Source organism: Pristis pectinata, chromosome 12, assembly GCF_009764475.1.
Source record: "Pristis pectinata isolate sPriPec2 chromosome 12, sPriPec2.1.pri, whole genome shotgun sequence".
NCBI classification, from domain to species: domain Eukaryota; kingdom Metazoa; phylum Chordata; class Chondrichthyes; order Rhinopristiformes; family Pristidae; genus Pristis; species Pristis pectinata.
The window spans coordinates 1,439,841-1,457,415 of record NC_067416.1 but is presented as its reverse complement, the minus strand read 5'-3'; the positions used below and the strand labels follow the sequence as shown (position 1 = coordinate 1,457,415).

The 17,575-nt window shown below is 55.5% G+C and overlaps 1 protein-coding gene across 1 annotated transcript; it reads left to right on the top strand.

Moving 5' to 3' along the window:
• The first annotated feature begins 4,386 nt into the window (after positions 1-4,386).
• Positions 4,387-15,866, top strand: tlx1 (T cell leukemia homeobox 1). Its single transcript, XM_052027619.1, has 3 exons — positions 4,387-4,837; positions 6,919-7,156; positions 15,644-15,866. The coding sequence occupies exons 1-3, from the start codon at positions 4,387-4,389 to the stop codon at positions 15,864-15,866; spliced, it is 912 nt and encodes a 303-aa protein (XP_051883579.1).
• Positions 15,867-17,575: the final 1,709 nt, after the last annotated feature.

Below are 17,575 nucleotides of genomic sequence, written 5' to 3'. Positions count from 1 at the left end.
AGTCTGCGGATTCTCAAGTCAAGTGTTGACGGCTGCGTCTGGCAGGAGGCGAGAGAGGCACAGAGAGAGAGAGAGAGAGAGAGAGACAGACAGACAGACAGACAGACAGACAGACAGACAGAGACAGAGAGGGGGGGAGAGAGAGAGGGAGAGAGATAGAGAGGAGGGAGAGAGAAGGGGAGGGAGAGGGGGAGGGAGAGGTGGGGGAGATGGAGGGGTGGGGGAGGGGGTTGGGGAGGGGGTATGTGTCAGGAGGGGAGAGAGGGGGTATGTGTAAGATGCTGAGAGGGAGTGTGTGTGAGGTGATAGGTCCGGGTGAACAGTAAGCAGAGTGAGAGGCAGTGGGGGGTAAGGAAGGTGAAATGTGTGGGGAGGGAGGAAAAGGGGAAAGGAAAGAATGTGAAAGGAAACATGACAAACAAATGGAACCGAGCAAGAGAGAAGGATCGTGAGAGACGGTTTGAAGAGAGGAAACGACGTGTGATATTATCAACGAAGGAATGTTTCGGAGAGAAAGCGAGAGTGACAGGGGTTGGGAGAGTGAGAGGGGGAGTTATAGTGAGAGGGTGGGTGAGACAGGGTGAATGGGGAGGAGGAGAGCGTGAGTGAGTGAGAGGTTGTGTGAGTGTGTAAGTGGTTGAGTGCGAGAGTCAGAGATGTGGATGAGAGGCGTGAGTGTGAACATGAGGGCAGGCAAGTGTGAGGGAAGGTGTGAAGGTGTGGGTGTGTGGGAGTGAGTGAGGCGGAGTGAAGAGAGAGGGGAAGGAGAGAGGGGAGGGGTGAGGGGGAGGGGTGAGGGGTGGAGGGAGTTGTGGGGGAGTGGTGGGGGAGAGAGAGGGTGGGGTGGGGGAGGGGTGGGGGAGAGAGAGAGAGACAGGGAGAAAAGACTGAGAACCAAAAAGTAATAGGTGAAAGTTAAAACACAAGAAAATAGGAGCAGGAGTAGGCCACTCGGCCCCTCAAGCCCGTCTCGCCATTCAATATGACCATGGCTGATCTGCCCCAGGACTCATCTCCTCTTCTGTACCTGTTTCCCGTCACCCTCAATCCCCCCAACCACGTCCAATGATCCAAGCCCCACAAGTGCACAGATTCACCACCCCTGTGAGGAGTTCCTGTGCACCTCAGTTGTAAATGTACCTTGTAACTGGGGGGGAGGGGGGAGGTGAGAGTGAAGTTCAGTGAATCCGTGAGGGGGATGTGTGATGTAGTGAGGGGGATGTGTGATGTAGTGAGGGAGCTGTGTGATGTAGTGAGGGAGCTGTGTGATGTAGTGAGGGTTATGTGTGATGTAGTGAGGGAGCTGTGTGATGTAGTGAGGGAGCTGTGTGATGTAGTGAGGGGGATGTGTGATGTAGTGAGGGAGCTGTGTGATGTAGTGAGGGAGCTGTGTGATGTAGTGAGGGGGATGTGTGAGAGTGGGGGAGGGTGGGAGTGAAGCCGGGTGGGTGTCAGAGGAAGGGCTGAGTTGGAGGGTCTTGGGGGGGGGGGTCCAATGGAGGGAAGGTTTGAGAAACAATAACCAGGGGTAAAGTACAGGCACCGGACGAGGCTTCAGTTTCTGAAGGGGAACCGGTACTGATTTGTACAAGGCAGGCTGTCTTTGAAGAACCTAACTGACATGTTGGTGAAGTAACAGGCAGCTGCAGCGGACGTCGTTTCCGTGGACTTTTAAGAAAGCATTTTAAAGAGTCCAACCGAAGTTCGCGGAATAGCAGGTTGGTGACAGATTGAATGAGATGTTAGTTAAAGGGCAGAAATCAGTCATTACCGGAAGGCCAGCAGGCCAGGCAGCCTCTGTGGAGAGAAAATCGAAGTCAACGTTTCAGATCCCAGACCCTCGGTAGCTGGGTGTTTTTGAGACTGTGATTAGGCAGTGAGTTCCCTGATGGTCACTTCTGGGCCTACCACATATGCAATGACTTGGATATTGCAACAGAGTAAAGTTTCACAGTCAGTAAGTTGGAGACCGGCAAACGGCGGGGACCATACATCAACAGTAACAGGGTTCAGCCAGCCCGGCACAGTGGCCGGTGGGCAGCTGATGGAACTTAAACAGGGAAGTGTGAGGTGTTGCACTCTGTAACGGCACACATCTGAAGAATGTGCAGGAACAGAGGGAGCTGGGCTTGGGCGGAGAGTTTTGAAAGGCCGGGACATACTGAGTGAGGAGTTAGCAGGGAATGTGGGATCTGGGCTTGTAGTGTAAATTGCACCAAACTCTGGCGAGGCCACGTGGAGCGGTGTGTCTGGTCATCACACAGTGGGCACTGAGGGTCCCAGAGGGGTGCAGGGAGGATTAGCTGGAACGTTCCCAGGGTGAAGGATCTCAGCTCCAGGGGCAGACTGGGGAAGCCGGCGTCGTTGTGCCCGGCGGTTGAGAGGTTTGTTACCGGTGATGATCAGTGCCGGCTGAGATAAGGTCAACAAAAAGCGGTTCCCGTGATCTGACGGTGCGAAGGTCGGGTTTAAGGGTCTGGGCAGGGGTACGGGGGGACGTGACAGCGAACTCGCTGCTGGGAGGGGCGATTAGATCCGCGCTGGGGAGGTAACGAGCGCTCAGAACTCAGGGGACCGAGCGGGACTGACTGAGAGCCGGGGGGAGGGGAACGGCGGGCTCGATGGCCTCTTCCTGTGCTGCACCACCCTGGAGTGAGAGGGACGTGTGAGAGTGAGGCCGAGCTGAGGAGCAGGACGTCCTGAGCCGGGACATCAACGTTAAATCGTTCAAACCCGCCGCTCCGCTTCAACCCCGCGGTGACAGGAGAGGGTTCGGAGCGTCGGGAGTCCGGGCTGCGAGTGTTACCGGGTCTGGGCGCAGATGCAGCCGCCGCCACGCTGACAGGCAGGGAGCGGGCAGGTGTCGGGGCAGACACTGAGCAGGAGCGCGGGGGCCGGGGTGTGAAACTGGGCGCGGGTCCGAGCTCTGCTTCTTGTATCTCGGGGGCTGACAGCGGCCCCGCGTACTCTCTCGGACGCAGCAGAACTGTGGTGTGTTTGACCTCCGCGGCTTAACTTTTACACTTTGCTTTATCTCCAACACCAGGCGTTGAATTCGGAGCAGGAACCGCCGAGCTTGCACCCCCACCCCCACCCCCAGCCCTGCTCCCCCCTCGGTTCCAAAACTCTCAGACCGCCGCCTTGACGTTGCCCAAACGCCGGAACCTCTCCATCTCCCTGGGACAGAATTCCAGAGATTCCTGGCAGCGACTCCCCCGGAGCCGGTCTGATCCCGAACGGTCAGGTTCGCTTCAGGGACTGAAAGGACTTGCAATCTGCGTTCAAGGAACTGAGCCCTAAATTCGTTCCCAATTAAAATAGATCAACTTTCCCAACGTTTTAACTGTACTCAAATTACCAGAAATTTATAGTTTATGCCGGATATTTTCCTGCAATGAATTAGTCAAACAAATATTCCGATGTTATAAAGCAGAATAAATGAATTACATATTATTAATTTGCGAAGATTTTCGTGAGTGTTTCGCTGCCCGCTTGAACCGTTTCAGATGTTGTTTTGTGTGTGTTCGGGGCTGCGTTTGGGATATTTATTCTTCCTAGTTTTATGTTCGGGATAGTGCACGCTCCTCGGGCCCACTTCTCGCCCTGTTCGATCTTTACTATTCCACAAGATTTTTTTTTCTAAAACTTACATTTAATCTGTTCCACAAAAGACAATTCACGTTGTGGCCACGTGAGGGGATTTTCTGAATTATTAAATGTTTTTATGACCGTTTTCAACGGGTTTATTGCATTTTCGGTAGGAAACTGGCGGTTTCTTCAGCTGAGAGATGTGGCGCTGGCGGTAAACGCAGCGGCCCGGACACCGATACGGGTCACCTCTGGCGGCACCGGGCCGACACGTACATTCCAGTCCGACCGGAGGTTTGGCCCGTGGGGGTAGAGCTGAGAGCACTTCATGGTAACGCACCGCCTGATCCGTCCTCAGCGCCTGTCTATGAGTCATTGCGGGATATTGAAATGAATAATTCGAGAATCCGAAAGGGGTTTTGGCATGAATTTCTGGCCTGACTTTATAAGGTTAGGTCCCGCCGTTCCTCTCTTCCCTGCCCTATTAAACCCCCTCCCCTTGGCTCCCCGGCTCTGTCACTGCGATCCCAGCCAATAAAGAACAGCCCACCCCCTCCCCAGTCCCACGAGTCCAGGATGCATTCTGTCTCGGAGTTCCTGGCAAACAGTGATTGATGTTTTGGTTTGGAAGCCGCCTCTGAAACCCTCTCTGCAAAGTAAAACCAGCCTCCCGGCTGCCGCCTCGACCGCTCCGAGGAGCCGCAGAATTGCAGCGAAATTTAATTGTTTGTGAGGCTGGGGGAGCGGGGATCGCGCCCCGGAAACGCCACGGTTACCGCGCAGCCCCACCGGCCCAGGATGGATCCAATGGGTGGCCCCCATGCCCACTCTCAGCACGAACCCATCAGCTTTGGAATAGACCAGATCTTGAACAATCCGGATCAAGGAAGCTGCATGATCCCGAATTCGCGGCTGCAGGACGTTGACTACGGTCTGGGGTGCATGGTGAGCGGGAGTTACAGCAACGTGCCGGTCAATTACGCCAACAACGGCGGCGGCGGCGGCTACAACAGCGCCTGCAGTCTGGCCTCGCTGGCCAGTCCGTACGGCGTCAACCTGGGCATGAACAGCAACGGCCTGAACCCAGCCGGTGTCATCAGGGTTCCTGCCCACCGGCCCATGGCCACCGGCGTTCCCCAGCCCATGTCGGCGGCAAGTGCGCCCGGCCCCGCCGCCAACAACGGCCTGGGCAACATGACGTTCCCGTGGATGGAGAGTAACCGGAGGTACACAAAGGACAGATTCACAGGTGAGGGGGGACGGTGGGTCAGCGCCACCCAACCGTTCCCTTTGATTTAATTAGTTGCGATTCCAACCCACTCTCTCTGCGGAGAGAGGTGCCTTCTCTCGGCCAGAGTGCGGCAACAGTTCCCAATCTTTCCTGTTCGTTCCCTGAAATTGTCAACGCGGAGACCGGGGCGGTGTGTCGGTCAGGAATTGTCTTTCTGATATTTTAGCAATCTCTCAACCGCTGTCACGGTCAGGATTTATTTTAATTTAGTCGGTGTTTTTTTACAAGTTAAAAATAACATTAAACCAATCGATCTAAAATTGGAACTGAATCAGTAAAACCACGGGATAAAGATGGTCTGAGCCGCAGTGATAATTCCCCACAAACTCTCGCTTTCAAAACATTTAACAAAATTAAAGAACTGACTGTCGAATGTCCGGAATATCGACCGAGATTCCTCCGAAATTCATGAAGATTTTAATTAAAAACCGAACGAATAAATCCGTTCGGATTGGCTGGATTTATTTAAAATTTAGCATTTGAATTTCCCCTTCACTGAATAAGTTCAGTCGGTAAAGGTTTGTCCGAACACTGCCGCTGGAATTAATCCTTTGGACGAACTCTTTCACTACAAATACAAAAGGTAGCTGGAGGTTTGGAAATTTAAAATATTTTATATTTCCAATGAAAAATAAAGCGTTGGTGTACAAATCAATCAACTGTAACGTGGGAGATTGTACAATTCAAATATGTACGTTTTATTTTATGAAAATATAGTTGAGTACTTAAATACGTTGACCAATATCCCCTGGTTCCGTCTCACATTAATGCTAAAAGTGTGTGTTTTAAACCCTGGCTTTAAATATAATAATCTGCCGGGACAGATTCTGTTTCAAAACTGTTAGTTAAAAACGACATATATTGATTCTAATTCCACGTCGAATATTTATAAAAACGAATACAGTTTAGAAGGCGATATTTTTGTAATTCTGTTTTTTTAACAACGTGTACATTAGGAGGGCCTGAGATTGAGTGTGTGGGGTTGCAGTTGTCATTCTGTGGGACTCTGTCCTCAGGCCTGTCTGATGCGGCGGCTCGGCCCCTCTCGCAGAGGAACGAGACACATTTCAGCCGCTGCGCTGCCGGGTCAAGGCTTCAGATCCTGGGGCAGCCTCGCCGCCTGTGCTCGAGGCTGCCAGCCCACGTTCGCGGTCCCCGGGCCGGGCGGGGCCGGGCCGGGCCGGGCCGGGCCGGGCCGCCGCGCTCAGTCGCGGGAGACGGGTGGTATATATTTACCCAATGACTCTGATATTTCCAAACGGGTTTTCATCGAATATGAAACAGGTTTCCGCTGCCTCCTTCACCCCCCCACCTCCCTACCCTCCCGCCCACCCCGGCAGGGCGGACCGTCCCCGGGGCGCGCCTAGCTCCGTGAGCCGAGGGCTCAGGGTGTGCCGCTGCTGCACAGGCCCAAACCCTCCGCTCTGTAACTTTGTCCCAAACCTCCTCCCTCGCCCTTCCCACTCTCCCCCTCCTCTCTCCCCATTTCTCCGTCACGTCATTTGTTCCCTGCTGACATCTAATCCCATACATTTAATTAATTTCCCCACTCCTCCGCCCATTCCCTCCCGGGACCACTGCCGTCTCCCAGTTTGTGTCCGCTCTTACAGTCACTCCCGTCCTTCCCCTCCTGCTCTCTCTCCTCTCCTTCCCCTCTCATTCTATTTTCTGTGCCCCCGTCCTTCTCTCCCCCCCCCCACCCTCTGCCCCCTCTTCCCCTTCACAGCTGACTCAACTAATCCTTGAATATTTAGTGGTAATTTTGACCCCAGTAAGTTGCCGTTTGTTCATATCGAAGAGAGAAAGCATCCTCACACATTACACACACGGAGAGCGAGGCAGGCCGGCCAGGGAGGTACTTGCAACCTCCGCGTTGGTTTGTGAAATCATTCATTTAATGTATGAAACGTTTGAAGCGGTTTAGTCAGTAAATGGCCCGCAGAAGCCGCCGGCCGTGCGCCCCCGAGCTCTATCGGTGGCCCCGGATTCGCGCCGGTGTTCGCGCTCCGAGATTCATCACTTCTCGCCCTCTGTTTCAGTGGCTCTTTCGCCGTTCACCGTGACCCGGAGGATAGGTCACCCGTACCAAAACCGGACTCCGCCGAAGAAGAAGAAGCCGCGGACGTCGTTCACCCGGCTCCAGATCTGCGAGCTGGAGAAGCGCTTTCACCGCCAGAAGTACCTGGCGTCGGCCGAGAGGGCAGCTCTGGCCAAGGCGCTGAAGATGACGGACGCTCAGGTCAAAACCTGGTTTCAGAACCGGAGGACCAAGTGGAGGTAAGGGCTGGGCTGGGCTGGGCTGCGGCTCATCAACCCCTGGGATGAAAACCCCGGCCTTCCTTCTGCCTGTCTCTCCAACACCCCCCCCCCACCCCCCACCACCCCCAACCCTCCCACCCCGTCCTCCCTCCCTCCCTCCCTCCTCGGCGATAACACCAGCAAACACGCGGAATCACCGGCTGATGGGAGTTAGGGGTTAGTGTGCATTTTGTTACGAAGTGAGTCACAAAAATTCTCGGAAAATTATCGTCCAAATGAAGTTGCGGGGCCCGGGAACACAGGCGGGCGAACAAAATGATCGACCCGGATTAAAACTGCCATTCCTGTGGAACTACTGAAAAGCAGGGAAAGTTGTGCTGAACTTTCCAGAACTTGTTTGGGCGGTACGGAGTATTTTACACCTTCCTACAAACATTGGGGTTCAGAGCAAGAGGAGGCCGCTCGGCCCCTCAAAACTGACCCGCCATTTAATGTGATTATAACTCCACAGTCTTATCTAACCCCTACCCCACCCCCTCGGTTACCTACCCCAGCCTTGGAAATATTCAAAGACTCGACTTCGATCGCCCTGTGAGGAAGAGGTTTCCAAAGACCCTCAATCCTCTGAGAGAAGAGAGGGGTGGAGAAATCCTTTAACCTCTGTCTTAAATGGGGGACAGTTTGTTTTATGTCAGCGTATGCAGCCGTGGGGAGAGCGGGAGCAGCGTTTCTGTGGGATGCTTCCAGTGAGGGGGTTACACAGAGCTGGAACTGGTTTTCCAAGGGCAATGATTTGGTGAAAGGTGTAAGACCGTGAATATAAGACTGACAAATCCAACGGACAATTCAGGAGGAGCCTCTTTCTCCCGAGAGCGGGGCCGATGTGGAACTCTCTCTTTCACGGCGAGGGGGTGACCGGAGAACGGGATCAACACGGGAGCGGTGGAAAAAGGGATCTGGGGAAAGGAGGCTGGTGTTGGGGAGAAACCTCGTTAGGAGCAGTTGGGCGGAACGGCCGATTCCCGTAAAAATCAGCCGGCAACGACCCTTCACCTCGTTTGCCCGTTTGAATTTGGTGACCATGATCATACATATTACAAGCCGGCGTTCCTCCTGCCCCCACCGGGACCGCAGGCACGGCTGAACTCATCACTTTTCGTTTACTTAGAAATTACTTTTCGTTTACTTAGAAATCATTTAATTGGGTGATTGTTTGACGCCGAGGGAACGGGCAAAAAGTGGTCAGTTTATACCCTTTCCGGCCGCTTCCCGATGAAACCAGGCAAAACAATCCTGGAAAAGAACATTAAAATATGTTGTAAACGAGAAAGATTTTCCGTAGGGTCAGAAGGAGTTTATGGCCAACTCCTGCCTACCCCCGGCAATCTTTCACCCCGCTCGCTGGTCAGGAACCGATCTACCCGTGCCTGATCCGGTGTCAGGCGGCGATCGGCGCTGAATTTCGCTCACGGAAGATAAAGGCAAACGGTGACGGTTCCTGGAAATAAACACTGACCCGGTTCTCGAACCGGGCCGGTCTGGCCGTGTCTGTTGCCTGAGCTACTGTGCAGAGATGGGGGAAAGCGAGAGGTGCGGTCAGTGTCACGACAGGGTCCCCACAGGAAGTCCCGATCCCGGGGAGAGGGGACGGGAGTTGCCGGTAAACGGGAACCGGGCGGCCTGGAGCCCCCAAGAGAGGGAGATCGGGTGGAGAGCGAGGGGAGGGAGGGAGGTTGGCGAAGGGTGGGAGGGGAGTGATAGGGAAACTGAGGGGGAGGAGAGGGGGTGGAGGGAGGGTAGGGAGGTATTCTGAAGATTGAGCTGGTTTAGCGGTGGAGAAATCCTTGGGCAGGAAATTACTGGCGGGGAGACGTTGGTGACGCATTTAAACCGCAGGCAAGTTTTCAACCATCAAACGAATGTGTCTGCAAAAACAACACGTCGCCTCACCTCCCTCTGCCCCTGTTCTAACCCAACCTCAATTAAAAGAAGTCCTGCCCTCCGCCTCGCCGGGAGTCAGTTCCTTCTTCACCCCGCTCTCTGGGAAAGACTCCTCCTGGATTCCTGGCTCGCGTCTGCCCTGTGCCCATGACACCTCTCCGAATCCTAACCGGGGTACAATCCTTTAACCATCCATCCCGGGGAGAGGTCCCGGCCTCTCCCGTCTCCAGGAGATCCCTGTACACCTGTCCCAACCCCTCCACAGTCAGGACACCAACAGTCCACTGCAAAGCACACGGGCAGGGGACGCCGGGCTCAGATGGTTCCTCGCCTTTACCCGCCTCACCGAAACACTGCAGCCATCCGGGAAAATGCCGGAAGCACTCAGCGGTCAGGTCTGATGGAGGGTCACTGAGTCCGTTTCCCTCTCTACGAATGCTGTCCGACCCACTGAGTATTTGCAGCATGTCCTGTTTTGTGTGGCTGTTGTTGGTGATGTGAGTGTGCAAGCCCTTGTCTCTCCGCCCCATTCGCATCCTGATTTTCAATGCCCGTCGCTTCCATATCGTCCTGTCCTCAGTGGTGGGTCCTGAGGCTAATTAGCCCACGCCCATCCTAACATGTCACTGCGTAACCGCCTTGTGCATTCGCCACACCCACCAGTGGCCGTTCAATCCCTCCCGCCCCGGACACAACCAGACCAGCGGAGAATCTCTCTCCATCCCCGCGGTTACACTTCCACAGTGGGGAAGGGGTCTCCCCTCTCCACCCTCCACCCCAACCCCCAACCCATCCCCACCACCCTGGGCTGCTGCGGGTTGTCCCGGGTTCTGGTCTGGACAATAACTGCTGTCCCGGCACACAGGTGCCCGGTGATTGAGAACTCGGAGCGAAAGGTCCCGGGACTGTGGAAGTCGTTGGAAGAAATGTTAAATACTCCCCCTTCGTTACGGATTTCGTTCTCCACCCACCCCGCTTTCTCACCCCCCCCTCTCTCCATCTTACACCCCGCCTTCCCACTCCCTCTTATCACCCCCTCTCCCTCCCTCTCCCCCTCTCTCACACCCTCCCTCTCCCTCCCTCTCACACCCTCTCCATCCCTCTCTCTCCCTCTCTCCCTCCCTCTCCATCCCTCCCACCCTCTCCCCTCCCTCCCTCCCTCCCTCCCTCTGCCTCCTCTCTCCGATTTCCCGCCCTCACTAACTCACACAACCTGAACCAGTTTTTGAACTGGAAAAACGAGGTGATACGCGGAGCGGCGTCGGACCGAACCGGTGCGGGAAACGGACAGTTAGCCTGAAGCGAACAGTTCCCAAGAACAGCCCATCCCGCCAGCCGCTCCCCGGTTCCCCGTCCTCTCTTCCTTCCAGACTCTGTCCTTTCCTGAACTAACTTTTCCTTGACACCAGCTCCACCTCCTCCCCCTTCTCTTTCTCACCCCTTCCTCTGTCTCCATTTCCCCCACAGCTTTCCCTTTATTTCTCCCTCTCTCCCTCCCCCTCCATCCCTCTCCCTCCACCGATCTCCTTCCACCCCCTCTCCTTCTCCCCCTCCCTCCCTATCCCCTCCCCCTTTCCCCTCTCTGCCGTCCTGTTGATGAGACGCAGCTTTCATTAGCTGTGTGTGACCCGCCCGGGCGGCTGTGAAAGGTCAATTGTTTGGATGGGTCACTGAAAGTAGGCCGTAAATCGGGGTGAAACTTCTCACAGCTGTCTCAGGGCTGCGGCTGTAGATGAACCGAGCGGCGCAGATTCCCAGCGTCGTGCACCGACCGCTCCCGACCACAATTCACGCCTGTGGCTCCGGAATTAGATGTGGACGGTCAGCAAACGGGGGGTTTGCAATTCTCCACGGGAAAGTTTCCGTGAACTCGAGGGATGGGCCGGTGGGGCTGAGCCCAGCGAGGTGGCGAGAACGGGGAGGTCAGGTTGAGGGTGGGGGTCTGGGTGCGGGGGAGGTGCCACAACGACACCAGTCACCACAGGTTGTGCCACGGGCAGCAAGGCCTTCCAACAAAGCATTTGGGGTTGTTTCTCGAGGGACTGAAAGGAGGAAAGTTGTGCTGCAAACTGGGGTGGAGAGTCGTTCGGCTGCTCAGTGCTTGAACTCTGGCTGACGTGTGAGACGTGAAGGTGTCTGTGGAGAGGAAGCAGAGAAAAGTTTACAAGGAATGTCCGAGAAATGCCGGGGCGCTGGCACCAGGGAAACGTGAACTGATGGGAGTCTTCGCTTGAAAGAAGGGAGACCTCGTGTCGGTCTGTAAACTGCTGGAAGGTTCTGACAGAGCAGACAGAAGGTCTCCGCTTGCGGGGAAGAGGGTAACCAGAGGCCGTCAGAAGGTCAGCAAGAAATCCGACGGGGAATTCCGGGGAAACTCCTTTCCCCAGAGAGCGGTGAGAACGTGGAGCTCCCTCCCACAGGGAGAGCTAGGGGTGGAGAGTGTCGACATGCTTAAGGGGAGACTGGACACGGGAGGGGAAGGGAACAGAGGGTCACACTGAGATGGGGAACGAATGGGGAAGAGGAGGCTCCAGTGGAGCATAAACGCCAGCACTGACTGGTTGGGTCGAGTGGCCTATTTCTGTACTGTCCAACCTATGTTAGCCTGTATAATATGCGCTATCAGTCCTGTGTAATCCTGTGTCAGCCAGCCTCCGGAATGACTCCAGAGATGAGGCTCCTCAGATGTGCGGGCAGAGTGGAGACGCCGGGCTTGGAGGGTGTTGCCGGGGGACCTGAGAGAGGGGGTCGGAGCCACGAAGTGTATAGACAGAGCAGAAAGTTTCCGCTGGTACTGGGTTCAGAAGCAGCGGGCATGAAATAAAGGTGATTGGCAAAAGAACGAGGAGGATTGCCTTCAGGCAACAAGTGCTTCAAGCCCGAGAGGGGAGCTGGGTGTGTACCTGAAAGGGAACAATGCAGGGATTTGGGGAGAGGGCCGTGGGTTAGAATGAATTCAACATCACAATTAGGACCATTCTGTGGCACTGTGATCGGTACGGGCCTGTCCTGTGCTGTAGCGTTCCATGTTCTGTGAACTGTGGTTTGAACAACGGTGGAACCTCTTCTGCCGGTGACATTCAAACAGGATCTGGACACTCGCTGACAGAACCGTGACCTGCAGGGCTATAGATCAGGGATAGTTGGATTAAGCTGGAAACTCTTGTTCCAACGGTACATACACGATGGGCTGAATGGCCGCCCCGTGTTGTAAACGTTCTATGATCCTGGCATAGGGTTACAGAGACCCACAGGTTTATCGCCTTGAGCCCAGAGGGGCGAGGAGCTGGGAGATTCACACTGGGACAGAATAAACGGAGACGCCAGAGACTTCAGATGCTGGAATCTGGAGCAGCACAAAACGCGGCGGAAACTAGGCAGGTCAAGCAGCGTCGATGGAGGGAGATACATGGGAGCAGTGAAGCAGGGTTAAGCAGGAAACTCTGGCACTGGGACTCTGATCATCAGCGACGGGATGGTACCGTGTAGGTGCAGAATCGCGCAGCGGGGAGAGGGGATGAACCAGTGTCTTTGCAGAGGAACAACAAACTCAGCGGGTCGAGCAGCATCTGTGGTGGGGAGGAATTGTCGACGATTTGGGGTCAAACCCCTGCATTCGGACCCGGAACGTCGACAATTCCTTTCCTCCCGCTGAGTTCCTCCAGCGGATTGCGTGTTGCTCCAGATTCCAGGCCCGCCGTCTCTCGTTGTCCCCGTTGGGTTTTTTGTGCATTTTTTAGGGTTTGGCCATTACCACGAGTTCACAAGACGAGGGAGCAGAAGTAGGCTATTCGGCCCATCGAGTCTGCTCCAAGGAAGAGGGAAAAAAAGAAATGAGAAATTGGGGGGGGGCAGGTGCAAAAAAACACTATTCTAACCCCAATTTCCGGCCTTATCCCCATATCCCTTGATACCCCCACTATTTAGATATCTGTCTATCTCTTCCTTAAACGCCCCCACTGATCTGGCCTCCACTGCTGTAGGTGGCAAGGAATTCCACAAATTCACTACCCTCTGGCTAAAGAAATTTCTCCTCATCTCTGTTTTAAACCTGTACCCTCTAATTCTAAGACTGTGCCCTCTGGTCCTGGACTCACCCACCAAGGGAAACAGCCTAGCCACATCTACTCTGTCCAGTCCTTTCAATATTTTAAATATCTCTATGAGGTCCCCTCTCATTCTTCTGTACTACAGTGAGTACAGTCCAAGAGCCGACAAACGCTCATCATATGTAAACCCTTTCATTCCGGGAATCATCCTCGTAAATCTCCTCTGAACCCTCTCCAACATCAGCACATCCTTCCTGAGATATGGGGCCCAAAACTGTGCACAGTATTCTAAATGAGGCCTCACTAGTGCCCCGTAGAGCCTCATCAACACTTCCTTACTTTTATACCTCGGGCCACGTCAGGGGCTTTTGGGAATCATGGCCAGTGCAGAGGTGATGGGCCGAATGGCCTGTTCCTGCGCTGCACTGTTCTGATTGGTCTACCTCGAGTTCCTCATCCGTGAGCCACGTGGAACCACAATCCATCAGCCTTGTGGACATCATTACCACTGATTCCAGATTATTGACTGATATGAGGGCACTGGCGGGATCGGAACCCCGGCTCTTTCGGTTGTTGGTGCAGAGCCGGTGAGTTACCGCCGCACCGCTGCCTTCCCTGGTGGAGGCGACAGTCTGTACTCCTGTGTACACCGGGGTTTACCACTGTGCCGCTCGGTATCTCCAGGCTGCAGTTTCTGTGGATCTGTGACCGAGAGCGATCGGCATTCACTGGGGGAGGTTAATCAGCAAACTGAGAGCAGTGGGTTTGTGCCAAAGGGTCACTATTGGTTGGAGATAGCGAGCCGAGATAAAGAATGCCTCCTCTGATTGGCGGGCTGTGACTGGGGCTCCTCCTTTGATTGGCGGGATGTGAGCGGGGGCGGGGTTGGGAGGAAGCACCTCCTCTGATTGGTGGGCTGTGACAGGGGCTCCTCCTTTGATTGGCGGGATGTGACAGGGTGCTCCTCCTTTGATTGGCGGGATGCGGGCGGGGGCGGGGTTTGGAGGAAGCACCTCCTCTGACTGGCGGGCTGTGACAGGGTGCTCCTCCTTTGATTGGCGGGATGTGAGTGGGGGCGGGGTTTTTGGGTAGCACCTCCTCTGATTGGCGGGATGTGACTGGGGGCTCCTCCTCTGATTGGCGGGATGTGACTGGGGGCTCCTCCTTTGATTGGCGGGATGCCATGACTGGCGTCCCGAGGATCCGTTCTGGAAATTCCCCAGGAACGGAACTGACTGCTGAGTCGGAATAGAAAGCTGCACATCGGAAACTGCGGGATCTTAGGGGGAGACGAAATGTGAACCGGGAGTCAGAAGTGGGCAAAGACAAACTAACTGAATGAGCAAACCTTGGGGGTTCAGGGCTCGCTGCAGGGACAGGCGTCCGCCGCGCTGTGGCGGAGAGTGAGGGGCCCGTGAGGGACCCTTGAAGAGGGTCCATGAAATTACTGATGCAGGCCCGCAAGTCTGAAGTGCGGAGGCGCCGGGTACTTGTGTGTGTGTGTGAGGGGATCTGTGACTGAGGGAGTTCTGTCCCTCTGTATATGTTGGGGGGGGGTGGTGGTCCATCTCCCAGCACAATGTCTGTTCACTTTGTGAAGGTCTCTGGCCCTCCGAGTCATCCGTTTGAATAGTTCCCACCGTCTGCCCAGAAGCTGGTCCCTATACACCAGGCTGCAGTGAAATTCCTTGCTTGCAAGTCAGGGAGGGATAGGAGTCCCAAACGCGGCACCAAGGGGCGTGAAAGTGATGCAACAAACTGTCCTGATGCAGCGTTTCGACCCGAAACATCGACAGTTCTTCTCCCCCCACAAACGCTGCTCGGCCCGCTGAGTTCCCCCCCCCCCCCCAGCGGATTTTTTGTTGCTCCGGATTCCAGCGTCCGGTGTCTCTTTGCGAAAGTTGTGACTGGTTCAGGAGTCTGAGAGCAGTGGGAGAGCAGCTGTTCTAAAGTCGTTTATTATGAAAGGCCTGGACAGAGTGGGGAGGATGTCACCATCAGTGGGAGTGCGGGATCCGAGGGCACAGCCTCACAATAAAGGGACGTCCCTTTAGAACCGAGATGAGGAGGAATTTCTTCAGCCGGAGGGCGGTCAATCTGTGGAATTCGTTGCCACAGAGGCCCCGGGGTGGGGGGGGGGGGGGCAAGTCACTCGGTGTATTTAGGTTCTTCATTGTGAGGAGTTTAAGGGGAGAATGGGGTTGGAAAAACCCGCCCATTATCTAATGGTGGAGCCGCCTCGATGGGCCGAACGGCCTAATTCTGCTCCCACGTCTAATGGTCTCATTACCGAGGCATTGTTCGGGGAGCGGCGTTGACGGTATTTACCACCCGCCGCTAACTGCCGGCGAAGAGGTGGGGTGCAGGGGTTCCCACAGAGTTGTCAGGGCTGGAGACCCGGTCTCACACTGACTCCCCCCGGGGCGCGGGGCGGGGGCGCGGGGGAAGGAAGGTTGACTGACGGAGTCTCTATCTCTCTGTGTGTGTTCCGGTCGCTGGTTGCGCGCCGGTGCAGGCGGCAGACGGCGGAGGAGAGAGAGGCGGAGCGACAACAAGCGAACCGCATCCTGATGCAGCTTCAGCAAGAAGCCTTCCAGAAGTCGCTGAGCCAACCCATCCAGCCCGACCCCATCTGCCTGCACAACGCCTCGCTGTTCGCGCTGCAGAACCTGCAGCCCTGGTCCGACGACAGCGGCAAGATCGCCTCCGTCACCTCGGTGGCCGCATCCTGTGAATAGCGGGGCCGGGCGGGCCGCCCGTCGGTGGGGCTTCCCCCTCCACCCCCGCCCCTCCCCGCCGAGCGACCGCCCGGATCCCGCACCCTTCCCCCGGGCTCCTGCTCCTCGCTCCGGCCCGAAACGCTGGCACCCGCCGGCGCCGGAAGATCAGAGAGCCGAGGGCGAGGTCCGGTAACCGGGGCCCCGGCCGACGGCGGAGCGCACGCACAGAGCCCGGGACACGGACCGGCAGAGAACGGCGCGGTGCACCTGGAGACAGGGAGAGACCGGCCGGGACTGGACCCTCCCCGTGCCCGCCAGCCCTCTGCCCCAGTATGCGAGCGGACTCCCACCAACTCTCCGTCGGGTCTGCAGCGCGGGCTGGGAAGTGGCGCTGGTGAAATGTGGGTCAGGAGAGCGGGGGGTGTGGGGGACAAACCGGGCAAAGTGGTGGCGCTGGGTGAATCACCGACCTTCAGTGAAGCAACTGGTTCTGTGACAGTGTCTCCTCTCCCCCCCCCCCCCACACAGTGTCTCCCCCCACAGTGTCTCTCCCCCACAGTGTCTCTCCCCCCAGTCTCCTCTCCCCGTACAGTGTCTCCTCTCTCCCCACCACAGTGTCTCTCCCCCCCGTGTCTCCCCCCCCCCACTCAGTGCCCCCCCCCAGTCACTGTGCTAACACCAGCTTCTGATGCCCATATTTAATTGTTTCAAATTCTTAATCAGTTTGAGGAGATTTGAAACGCTGGAAACGCTCAGCAGGTCGGGCAGCGTCTGTGCGGGGAGGAGCGGAGTTCACGTTTCAGGTCGAAAACTCTTCCCCGCATCTGACGACCTGAAAGGTGAGCTCCGCTCCTCCCCGCACAGCCGCTGCGCGACCTGCCGAGCGTTTCCAGCGTTTCTGTTGTACTTCAGGCTGTGGGCGCCCGCAGGTTGTGTTTCCCCGTTTGGGGAGGTTCGAGCGGGTGTTTAGTGAACAAGGAATACGCCCCCCTCCACCACCGACTGCCCGTGCACCCGAGCGGCATCACACCGGCATTGGGCGAGTGTGGCGTGACCGCCAGCGCTTTCCCCTGGGTGGCCGAGGGGTTTTCTCATGAAGATCCAGGTCTACAGAGCGCGTCCTGGTGGGAGAGGGCGCCGGTTCACAGCTTACACACCTCCTCATAACACTGACAAAATATGTCTGCTCTCTGCCAAAGGCAAGTAGCAGGAAGATCAACGAGGTCCTGGTTCCCATTTTAAACATAAAGAAGCTGAAGTTATCCCTGAGCTGCAACAATGGGGCTGATCCTCCTGTAGATATAGTGAGTACACTCTAAAGTATATCTGAAAGCGCGCCTACACACACACACACAAACACACACACACACACACACAATATAGAAACATATAATTGTATAAAATGGTAAAAATAGTGATGAAAGTATTTTGTTTTCTGGAGGTCAATTTTAACTTTAATCGTGTGTGACAGAAATCTTTGTTGGAAGAAAGTTCCAGAGCCACAAAGAGTTCAGCACACCGACCCGTCCTTAGAAAGGGACAAAACTTTCAAATAAGTTATGCACTTATGATAAATATTTTCAGTAATCACCTTTCTATGTTTCCTGTGTAAATTATGTCTAAAGTGGGGACGGAGAAGCCGCTTCCCGTAATGGGCTTGGTGTATTTGAAGAGTCCCGAATTTATTTTTCTATGAGAGTTGCTTCCGAGACCAGAGACTTCACGGT

Excerpts from the sequence above, each read along its gene's own strand:
- tlx1 (XM_052027619.1), top strand. The coding sequence starts at position 4,387 with ATGGATCCAATGGGTGGCCCCCATGCCCACTCTCAGCACGAACCCATC. Across the intron at positions 4,838-6,918 it reads CACAAAGGACAGATTCACAG|TGGCTCTTTCGCCGTTCACC; the intron begins GTGAGGGGGGAC and ends CCTCTGTTTCAG. Across the intron at positions 7,157-15,643 it reads AACCGGAGGACCAAGTGGAG|GCGGCAGACGGCGGAGGAGA; the intron begins GTAAGGGCTGGG and ends GCGCCGGTGCAG.